We start from the raw sequence: 11,701 nt of genomic DNA, 5'->3' as shown, positions 1-11,701 counted from the left end.
GGAAGGAGGAGATGATGGAGAGGAAGATGAAGAAGACAAGGAAGGAGGAGGGGCAGGGGGAGGAGGAGGGGCAGGGGGAGGAGGAGGAGGAGTGGGGAGGGGGAGGGGCAGGGGAGGAGGGGGGAGGGGCAGGGAGGGGGAGGAGGAGGGGCAGGGGGAGGAGGGGCAGGGGGAGGAGGGGGAGGGGCAGGGAGGGGGAGGGGGAGGAGGAGGGGCAGGGGGAGGAGGAGGGGGAGGAGGAGGAGGGGCAGGGGGAGGAGGAGGAGGAGCGGGGAGGGGAGGAGGAGGAAGAAGAGGAGGAGGAGGAGGGGCAGGGGGAGGAGGAGGGGCAGGGGGAGGAGGAGGAGGAGCGGGGAGGGGGAGGGGCGGGGAGGGGGAGGGGCAGGGGGAGGAGGAGGAGCAGGGGAGGGGGAGGAGCGGGGAGGGGGAGGGGCAGGGGGAGGGGGAGGGGGGAGGGGCAGGGGAGGGGGAGCGGGGAGGGGGAGGGGCAGGGGGAGGAGGAGGGGCAGGGGGAGGAGGAGCGGGGAGGGGGAAGGGCAGGGGGAGGAGGAGGGGCAGGGGGAGGGGGAGGGGCAGGGGGAGGGGCAGGGGGAGGGGGAGGGGCAGGGGGAGGGGGGAGGGGCAGGGGGAGGGGGAGGGGCAGGGGAGGGGGAGGAGGAGCAGGGGAGGGGGAGGAGCGGGGAGGGGGAGGGGGTGGGGGAGGGGAGGGGGAGGGGTGGGGGAGGGGGAGCGGGGAGGGGGAGATGGTGGCAGCTGCTGTTCCTGGTTGTTGTTGTGCTGGGGTTTGAAGAAGTTGGAGATATCGGACAGTAAAGATTGGCCCAGCCCCAAGGAACTCTAAGCCCCTAATCAGCAGGAAGTAGCCTAAAGAGGTCTCAGCCTCCTTTCCCCTCTTACCTTCTTTGTCTCCTCCCCGTGTTACGTGGGAGTAGGGGGGCGCAGCAGGGGGTAGGAAGGGATTGGGATGGAGTAAAGATCGGAAGGGCGAGTGATATAAGAACCCAAAAAATAAACCAAAAAAAAAAAAAATACGCCAACACATCACATCACGCTATTCCTTAAAGCACAAAGGTGGCTATGTACAAAATGATAGACATATGGAAATTATGTGCATATACAATAACCCTCTATAGTGGAATATTATGTCACTGTCAAATGCCTAGGGAATGATTTTAATGACAAGATAAAAAGCCTGTGGTGTTTTACTCAGCGAAGAGCCCAGGACAGGATAGGGAGATGACCCAATTACTAAAGCACTTGCCTTTCAAACTAGAGAATTTGAAGCCAATCCCCAGAACCCATGAAAACATTCAGGTATGGGACTGGAGAGATGGCTCTGTTGTTAAAGTCTCCAATTGCTCTCCTAGGGCTCTGAGTATATTACCCAGCAGGGACAAGGATGTGGTTTGGTTCACACTGTCCTGTAACTCCAACTCTCAAGGGTCTGGCACCCTCTTCTGGTCTCCCTAGGCACTGCAGGGATGCACACAATTCACCCCCACCACACACATACATAATTAATAATCACAATAAGTCTTAAAATGCAAGGTGCGATAGTGGGTGTTTGCAATGCCAGTGCTGTAGAAGCAGGAACAGGTGGACCCATAGGTCTCACCACCTGCCAGTCTAGTTTGCTTGGCAAGTTCCAGGCCAACGAGAGACTGACCTGAAACAGAAAAAGGTGGATGGCCCCTGAGAAACAACTGTTTTCTAGCCTTTGTGGGCATGTGCACATAGATGAGCACACACACATGCACACACAGAGTTATTACCTGTACAGTATATCAACTGTACCTTTATACCCCCTGCCGTTGCTCCCACACAATATCCGCTGAAGAAAAACTCTGACATGAGCTCAGTGGTTTCTAGACAGAAGCATATTTGTATTCTAAATGCCAACCATCTCTTTCATCCCTAATCTCCTGAAATAATGTCTTCCACCCATAAAGCCTATCCTTCCATATTGCCCTCCCTAAAGAGTCTGTCTCTCAAAGGATCCCATCCTTCCAGAGGGTGGGTGATCATAGAGTGTACAGACACCTGACCCAAGTTGAATTCATCTGTGGCTCTTGTAAATTTGGAGGGTAAACACAACTATAATTAGGCAGCTGCTGGGCATGTATCCATGTAGATGTAGAGCTTATGAGCAACTGAGGGCAGCACCAGTAGAGGAGGCTCGGCAAACTGCAGCTTCATCCCCTACTGTGATCAGTATCCGCTACCATCGGTACAATACAGGCTCAGTAACAATGTAGCAAACACATGGCTTACTGCAAATAGCTCTGCTCCTTTATTATTCTGGTCTTGAGCTAATTCAAGTGGGTTTCTCTTCCCTGTAATTATCAAAGTAACAGGTCCATTTACATAACTTTGTTTTTTCTTATTCCCCTATGTGTTTTGCTTCTTTTGTTAACAAGGAAATATGACTAAAGTGGCAGAAATGAGCTATAGCAAAAAAAAAAAAAAATCAAAACAAACTTACTGACTGGAGAATCTCCTTCTGGAGTCCCTGTTCCTCCTCAGACATTTCTATTTCTCACACCCAACTTCAGAAACTGGGAGGTTTGGTTTGGTTACTTCCTTCAGTTTGGTACAAAATCCAGGAGACAGATTCTTTCAAATTTGGAAGAGGTCAAAGCAAGATTCTTTTCCTGTACCAGGCTAAGATGATCCCAACAGAAAGCAGTGTGGTTCTCCCTGTTGATTTATGGACCTGGAGCCTGGAACGAATGAGTCACGGGCAAATGGGATTGGGAGGGGTTGCACCCAACTGAAGTTTATCATTTGTAGAAGTCTGCAGGATGCTGTACAGCTGCTTACCAGTTCTTTGTGACCCTCTGGGGTCACGGGAAGCTTCCTTGGTCACAGGCTCTGTTGCAGCTCACACCAGGACTGTTAGGAATAGACCTGATGGATCCTGCTTAACTTTTTCAGGGTCACCATGCCAGGATTGCATTTTTTTTCCTACCAGTAACCAAATTTTAATTAGAAAAATTTAATTAGAAATTAATTTTTATATTTTCTTTTAATTTATTTTATTTATATGAGTACACTGTAGTTGTTGTCTTCAGAAACATCAGAAGAGGGCAGCAGATCCCATTACAGATGGTTGTGAGCCAACATGTGGTTGCTGGGAATTGAACTCAGGACCTCTGGAAGAGCAGTCAATGCTCTTAACCACTGAGCCATCTCTCCAACCCCTCATTTTTATATTTTCAATATGCTGGAAGATCTTTGAGGGTAAGGAGTGATTTTTTTTTAAAACCAGGTTTCTGTTTTATTCTCAGTTTATTGAATGAATGGAAAATGTTCGTGATGGGTTTGAGGCATGAGCCTAAGAGATGAGTATTTGGAAACAACTCCCCAAGACATCCAGTTTGGGGAGTCTGGAAGCCTAGAATGGTGTTGGAGATAGAGTAGTGATGTAATTTAGGCTTTCCAAAAGTTTACATGTCCTAAAAGGAAGTATGTCAAGAAGGAGAAAATTACTGGCATTTTTTAATAAAAGAGGAAATTTAAACAAGAGAGGCTAATCAAGCAGATCTAAGGCAGCTGCTGCCCACCGGGGACAGTGATTTGGATCTAAAATTGTAGAACACAGAGAGAATTGGGGACATTTTTCTTTCTTAAAGAGATTCCAGAAGCCATGAGAGAAAACATTCAGGCTAAAAACATCTTATCAAGTTGGATTTAAGTTAGCATCTGCAATTGACGCAATTAAAAATATTCTCATTTATTTTATTTGGGTGTATGGAAATGTGCCTGCTTTCTATATGTTCAGATGCTGGTGGGGGCCAGAAGTGGGAGTCTCAGCCATTTGCTGGCCGATGGACTTGGGTCCAAGGAATCCAACCTGGGGCCTCTGCAAGAGCAGCAAAACCTTTCACCTGCTGTGTCATTTTCCCAGGTCCCTCCCTACGAGACCCAATTTTATTTCACAATTATAGTCTACTATTGCATCACTGAAGTAAAATGCCGTATACACTCAAAATGATTAACCGAATGTTTCACGGTAGAATAGGAAGATGAGGGCTATGACAAGGGGGAGAGGAAAGTAGTAATTGGATTTGCTTAGTCTAGGGAGTGGCACTATTGGGAGGTGTTGCCTTGCTGGAGAAAGTGTGTCACTGTAGGGGTAGGCTTGGAGACTGTCTCAGTTAGGGCTTCCATTGTTGTGAAGAGACACCATGATCAAGGCATCTCTTATAAAGGACAACATTTAATTCAGGCTGGCTTACAGGTCCAGAGGTTCAGTCCATTATCATCAAGGTGGGAGCATGGCAGCATCCGGGCAGACATGGGGCTGGAGGAGCTGAAAGTTCTACATTTTGTTCCAAAGGCGGTCAGAAGACTCTCTTCTAGGGGGCTAGGAAGAGGGTCTCCAAGCCCATCCCCACCATGACACGTTTCCTCTAACAAGGCCACATTTACTCCAACAAGGCAACACCTAATAGTGTCACTCCCTGGGCCAAACATATTCAAACCACCACATTAAGCTTGAGAACATGACCTGGAGGAAACAAAGGACAGGTAGTCACCTGAAGCAGTTAAACATTTTTTTAATTTAAGTTATTACTTTTTTGTATGTGTACACACATACACACATATGACATAATGTACATGTGGGGGTCAAAGACAACTTGAGGGAGTCAGCTCTTTCCATCTTCTTTGTGGGTCCTGGGGATTGAACTCAAGTCACCAGACTTGGCACCAAGTGCCTTTAATGGCTCATCCATCTAACTCTGCATAAATATTTTTAAGTCCATGAGCTAAGGGAAATTCTTATATTGTCTGTCACTAAACAAACATTTGTGTGAGTGTTGGAAACCACTTCACTGCATTTTCTCATCGACAGAATGAAGCATTCTGACCGGATGGTTTTGCAAGGTCCTTTCAACTCTAACCTTTCCAGGGGAGCTGGGAAATGGAAAGAATGGGCACATACACAAAAGGAATGAGTCTGTGATTGGCAGGATTTCCTTCAGAAAGCATCAGGAAGATTTGAAATGTCTGGAGCCTTAAAGTCACTCAACACCTCTATCATTAACAGGTATTAGCTGAGTATCTGCTAGAACACATCAAGAAAACACGGTAGTCAGTGACTAGTTGTTCCTTCCCATAGGGAGCTGGCAGGGCCATTAGGATCCAATTACTCTAGAGAAACCCAGCACTAAGCAGGAGTTTCTAGCTTCATTACTGAACCACTTATGAAGAAGAGTGGCCTTGGGTTTGCCAGCAACAGGAAGGCTGGTGTCTTAGTCAGGGTTCTATAAGGAACAGACTGATACTCAATACGTACTAAAAAGTGATTTCTTAGATTGGATTATAGGATGTGGTTTGCGTAGTTCAACAATGGTCATCTCACAACAACAGAGCGGTTAAGAATCTGCTAGTTTCTCAGTCTGCAAGGCTGGCTGTCTCTGCAGTCCCAATCTGGCACTTAAGGCCAAGACTATTCCTGGATAGTTGCTGGTCTTCAGACCGTGTTGGAAACTCAAAGAAGCTTGTTCTGTAACTGGGTAAGAAATGCAATAAGACAGATGAACTCTCCAGGAAAAAAGGCAAGCAGGCAGAAAGAATGTTTCCACTTTCCATCTCCTTTCACCCAAGCTGCCACCCATAGGTGCCACTTACAATGAGGGTGGGCTTTTACTGCTTCAAATGATCTGACCAAGGACATTTCTTAAAGGAGTTCCTAATGGCAACCATTTTAGTTGATTATAGATCTAGTCAAACTGACAGACAGATGGGCCAATTGACTTGCTGAGAGCACGGCAATCAAAGATTATATCAGATAGCTTCCCTAAACTTCAGCTTCAACAAGCAGGAACTAACTTCCACATTCGCATGCAACTCCATACTGCTGACTTGCCTGCCCAGTTCTTCCCCCATGCTTCAGCTCAGCACCACATCTGTGTCTCTGTGAGCTTCTGGGTTTTTAGCATTCAAAACATTGCCTGAAAGTGAGTTTGTGAAGAGAGGACAGGCTGAACACAGGCTTCAGAAGCAAAATATATGGGCCAAGGCTTGCTTAATATGGTAAGTATTTGCATCAGACATTACTTTAAGTAGTTAACACTCTACAGCTCTTGAAAGGCTATGGCAGAGATGTGATAATATCTTTACATCAAAGATGAGGAACCTGGGCACAGGAAGGTAAGGAAGCATGTTTAATTATTGGCAGAACCATAAGTGAAACCTGGGAGTTGGCCACTAAGTCCATTCTTGTAACCACCATGATTTTCTTGCCTTAGCTAACACCCACAAACCTACCCCCACACATAAAGAGAAATCCTTTTTAAAAGATAATATGTAAGTCAGAGATCAGAAGAAACTATACTTGAGTTGATTGCTTTAAAAAAAGGGGACAGACTTTGTTGATGGTGCCAGAAAATGGGAAAGGAATTACTGTCTGAAACAGGTGAGCAGTCTCAAAAGAAAGGAATATAGAGGAACCAAAATCTAAGGTCAACATTACATGTATAAACTCTTTGGGACAGTGGTATTAAACAGAATAGGTGTGGTAGGGAAAGGACAAAATCATGCAAGTATGTGTAAGCTATGTTCATAATTTTGACCTAAAAATTATATGTTTGTATTCCAAATGATGATAGAATATGACTAAACAAAGGGTCTAAGGCATCCATCCAGATGTGAGAAACAGGTCAGTATTACAGAAAGAACATTGTTCTGGTGATTGGAGCTATAATAAGAATTCCAGGCCCCTGAAGAAATTAACTTTTGGATGAGCCTCCTCGTGTGAAATGCATGGGTTTGGACTAGTTGAGAAACAAGGTTGCCTTCAGCCTTGCCATTCTATACCTCTCACAATTCAAAACCAAAATGTCGGTTATAGACCACTTGACTTCTTGGCAAACTTTCCTCAGATTTAGAACTAAACATTTCTTCTGTACAGTCATGGAGCCTTTGTTTACATAATGGGGCGGAAGCTTGACTGTCCCAAAGAAGGTTTGGAAGTCTTAAGAGAGCAAGTAGTGGTAATGGAATACAAGGTAAATGTAATCAGTGTTTATTGGGGGTTAGAAAGGTATGCAGCAAGGAGATGACGGGAAGTTTAGCTCGCCAGAAACATGAACATGAAGGCAGCAAGTATCAATCAAAAGAAGCTAAGGTAAGGGAAGGGATTATTAGCAAGACTTGTCTTCAGTAGTAGCTTCACAGCTTTCTTTCTCAGTCATTTTTTGACATGTCGACAGTCTTGGAGCTGTCGGTAGGGACTCCTATGTCAAGCGCACTCGGTCCCTCTGCAGTGGCCTCAGGAAAGCAGGCTTCTCCTTCATTGTCTCCAGGTCAGGCTTTATCCTTCCTTGCTTCGGCTCAGTGGAAGTGCCAAACTAAATGGGAAGATTCTGGGTATTTTTCCAAGAAAACACCCGCAGGTAGAAGGAATCAAACTTCCCGCGGGCAGAGTTGAGGCGGGTCCTAAAGAGGAAAGGACCGGAAGTCAGGGTTGCCATAGCCACCGATGTGTCCACCCTCTTCCCCATCTTATCCTCCTCCGGATCCACCCGCTGTTTTCACGCGGCCCGAAAAGAGCCAGAACAAGGAAGTGCTGACGCATCGGGTCCCACAGATAATCCCTGAGGCTAGCCACCCGGACGGCCCACAGATCTGGGGCGAGGACCAGACCGGAAATGGTGGTTTCTATGGTAACCCCTGAACAGGTTGCCTGGGAGATGACCCCTTTTGGTCTCTTTGAATCTTAGCTGTTGCATTACCTCGAAGGAGGATCGAACATCCTGGACTGTTTCCTGCCATGATTCCCGGGAAATACCGCTCCGTTTCTGGCCGGGCTGCAAACAACGTGAGTTGGGCCTTCCTGATTTTTCTTCCTTTCCAGTAGTCTTGTCCTCTCTGACTGGCGTCTTTGTCCTAGGTGATGGGCTGCATTACTGCGAACGGGGCTATTCAAGCTATTGTCTCATTGAGGCTAGGGTTTCCTGGATTAGTCCAAAGCACTTTCAGAGTTTTTGAATATTGTATGATGGGTGTTTAAAATCTTGCCCAGGGTCTGAGCTCCCCAGAAGGTGGAGCTGGTTTGCTAGGCAAACACTGGGATTCCTTTAGTTATTCCCCACCCCCCTTTCTTTTTTCAATTGAGAAAGGAACCTGTTCTTAGACACTCCCACCTCCTTTATTCAAACACTGATATACTGACTGGCAAGAGAAATGTCAGGGCTCCAAAGCCTGAGGTACAAGGTGGGTGAAATTGGTGCTTCCGACATTTTGAAAAATAAATCAATGAAAGCATTTGATTCTTAGACATGATTTTACAAATCTTCAGAAAATGGTTATTTACCAGAAAAGCAAAGAAATATGGAATATTTGACTGCGTTCTGATTTTTATAATGTCTTTACATTATGGTGTGTGGGTATTAAGAATACATTTTATAATTTAACTTTTACATTTCAGGTGAACTGTGGACTTCATCTGGTTATTCAAACGTCGTCACTTTCTGACAAAAACAAAGTAAGATTTAAGAAGATTTGTATTTAAGTTGAAAATCAATTGTCAGATAGTCTACACAAATAATTGCATGGTTTTTTTTTTCCTTTTTTCGGAGCTGGGGACCGAACCCAGCTCTACCACTGAGCTAAATTCCCAACCCCAATTGCATGTTTTAAAAATAGTTTCTGACTTGGGGGTTGAATGTATCTATTTTGGTCTTCAATATAAAGCTGACTTTACTTTCTGCCTACTTTCATAAAGCCAAATCATCCTTCTTGTATCAATTTAGGCCATTTCATTACAAGAGTCCCCTTCCTTTACATCTAAACATTTCTGGTGAAGGTATTTCTTAAAATAATTTAGTTGAGAAATGCTTTTATTTCTTAGACATAGGTAAAATGAAGGTGTCATTCTAATGGTGGCATCTCTGGAAAGATAAAATGTGACATTTTTGGAGGATTTCACTTTGTGACCCATTTCAAATCAGAAGAAAAACTAGCTTAGCAGGGGAAGTGTTGTCTCAGTGTTTTTATAATATATCGAGTGTTTGATTCTTACCTGTTTGAGTTGGTGTGTGTCTGCGTGGGTGTGTCTGTGTGTCGGTCTCTGTGTCTCTGTGGAGGCCAGAGGAAGGTGTCAGATCCCCTGGAGCTGGTGTTACAAGCAGTTGTGAGACACCTGTCATGGGTACTAGCAACCAACTCAGGTCCTATGGAAGATCAGCCGTGGTCTTAACCACTGAACCTTTTTTCTACACCTAGACCATTTGCTTGTAATATCTTAGTAATTTCCAAAGTCTCCGGCTTTTCATTTAGTTTTTGAGATACATTTTTTTTCTTTCCTGCCTCACCTCAGCACTCATGAATGCCCACTCCCCTCCCTGTTTTATCCGTACACAATACACTTCTCCCTTTAAATAATGTGTACCTTCTCAACCATCACAGTTCATTGTTCCGTAAAACGTTCCCTAAACGTGGACGTCACTGGAAGAACTGTGTAGTATAAAGGCCAGAGTTTATGGACAGAAGCAGGAAGACAATAAACGCAGGCTGGTGAAGGTTTGAATAGAAGGGACCACTAATTAAGAGGCTGCAGCTGACTAGTTACATTTGGATGTGAAAATAGCCGACATTTTCTTCTGTGACCCCCCTGGCCTCATCACTTGGTCATCTCCAATAACAGTTGAATTAATGGAAATGTATTTCTTATTAGAAGCAGGCATAACAGATTGCATGTAAAACCTTCCTACCTGCCTTTGCCAGTTGGGTCTTTTTCTCCCGTGCCAGTGCTTTTAGGATTGCTGTGGTTTTCAGGGTGCTGTTTGATCCCCGTTCTTGTGTGTAGACATGTGTTCATGATGATATAATGCAAATACTGCTGTGATAGGGTGGGTGAGTGAGAAGCCTCGTAAGTCTTTGAAGATGGATTTTTAAGGTTTTAATGGCTAATCATAAGAGGTCATTCTGTTTGGGCTTTTCAGTTCTGCCATGAAAAATTATAAAAAAGAGTTAAAAATCTTAAATATGCAATTTTATTATGTTACAATTTGACATGTGAAGGGTTTTTAAAAAAATCAAGAGTTGCACTTAGCTTTCATTGTTTGCATTTCTTTTTTTATTGAGCAAATAATTCTTTCAGCCATTGTGTTTGTGGCCAAATTGTATTTGTGGAGAGTTTGGAGTATTTTAATCTGATCTTGTGTGACTGACTTTAATTGTATGTTTGGAAAAATTATACCTCCCATGCAAATTCCAATGTTGCCCATTTTAAAGTTTACAACTCAGTGGTATTAAGTACTTTCACAGTGTTGCAAGACCATCTCCTCTGGTTAGAGCTAGAACATTTCATCAGTCCAGACATACTCTCCACTACACAGTTGTTCCCTGCTCCTCACTATCTTAACTCTCGGAAACCACAAATATGCTTTCTGACTATGAATTTCTCAGCTGTGGGCAGTTCATATACATGGAATCAGATATGTGACCCTTCTGGGCTCATCCTTTTTTTTTTTTTAAAGTACATTTTATCTGTTATTTTATAATAAAGTGTATTTCTGACTGTTAGTTTCTTCCTATCAATATATTTTCTTAAATACTGTTTTTCAGGTTGAATTCAAGCTTAATAGAGAAACACCATCATTTCCTGGTAGACTGTTACAGCATGACCTGGAGAGAAACTACTCAAGTAGACAAGGTACTATCAGTTAGCAGAGAGTAGATTCGTTTTCTTTGAACAGTATCATTTAATATTGTTGTATGAGTAGAACCCAAGAAATCTGAATTACAAAATGAAATAGTTCAGTTGGTTACAAAATTGGTTTGCTGATTGTTTAAATCAGAATCGGCAATATAGATCTATACATATAGACAGACAGACAGACACACCCACAGCCACACTCACACACACCACACATACACATTCCAATGCATAAACAAGCAAACGAACAAACAAAAAACAACAATCCCCCCCCTTATTTTAGTTTGAAAGTAAGTGGAAAGGAATGTGCTGATCATATATTAGGGATAAAAATAGTGGCTAATTAGTAAGATAGAGGCTATAGGAAGACAAATATTTGAAAATAAGAAACTAGTGGAAAGTTGGAAGTAGAAAGAAACTGTCATCTTCCCACAATGTCACATGGTCACAGAGACATAAGCATTGCATCATCAGAATCCTTAATCTTGGTGTGACTCTCTTGGGAGTTTGTTAAAACCTCAGATTCTGAGTGCCTCCTTCTCTTCCCCATTGTGATTGTGTAGGTGTGGGGTGGTATTTGTGGATGTGCATCCATAGTGCCACAGTTGATTCTGACAGGTGCAGTGGCGATGTAGCCTGTGGACCACCCTTGGGCAGATGTAGGTAATAGGATGTGGTTGTACTTCTGAGAGATGTTTCTAAAATCAAAGTAAAGTCTCCTTCAGAACGTCGGACTCCTAGTTGAGCTCGTTACTTGTGTGTGCTCATGTGGATCAGTTCTGGGTCCTTGGATATGGCGCCGCCTCCTCAACCTTCCAGGAGCACCTGCTTCTCTCTGCCCTGCCTCCCACCCATCACATGCTTTTTGGTCCTGTAGATTTGCTTGCTGTGTCTAGATGTCTGTACAAGAAGGCCCTTTGGTTGTTCATTTCATTACTGTATGAACCAAAGGCAGTACTGAGTAGTGTGAACACTGACTAGTATGTGGTTTTGTTTTTATTTTATATTTTTTTTTTTGTGGAGCATCTCTGAGCC

The 11,701-nt window shown here is 44.1% G+C and overlaps 1 protein-coding gene and 1 long non-coding RNA gene across 21 annotated transcripts in view; one reads left to right on the top strand and one right to left on the bottom strand.

Annotated features, from left to right (window-relative positions):
- Nucleotides 1–7,014: 7,014 nt before the first annotated feature.
- LOC108351719 (uncharacterized) lies at nt 7,015–8,061 on the bottom strand. Its single transcript, XR_015627753.1, has 2 exons — nt 7,740–8,061; nt 7,015–7,443 (listed from the first exon to the last, which is right to left on the bottom strand). It is a non-coding gene; the product is annotated as an uncharacterized LOC108351719 (long non-coding RNA).
- Nucleotides 7,560–11,701, top strand: part of Lrrc49 (leucine rich repeat containing 49) — a 107,256-nt gene continuing 103,114 nt past the window's right edge. For 6 of the 20 annotated variants that reach the window (XM_087561115.1, XM_087561105.1, XM_087561111.1 and 3 more), the window contains exons 1-3: nt 7,560–7,825; nt 8,435–8,491; nt 10,576–10,663. Coding sequence is in view for 7 of the 20 variants with exons in the window: in XM_087561100.1 (XP_087417226.1) it covers nt 10,631–10,663 (33 nt within the window). In the remaining 13 variants the exon portion in view is untranslated. 20 annotated transcript variants of the gene reach the window in all.

Source organism: Rattus norvegicus, chromosome 8 (genome assembly GCF_021556685.1).
Source record: "Rattus norvegicus strain SHRSP/BbbUtx chromosome 8, alternate assembly SHRSP_T2T, whole genome shotgun sequence".
NCBI classification, from domain to species: Eukaryota; Metazoa; Chordata; class Mammalia; order Rodentia; family Muridae; genus Rattus; species Rattus norvegicus.
This window is presented reverse-complemented; position numbering and strand designations above follow the sequence as displayed.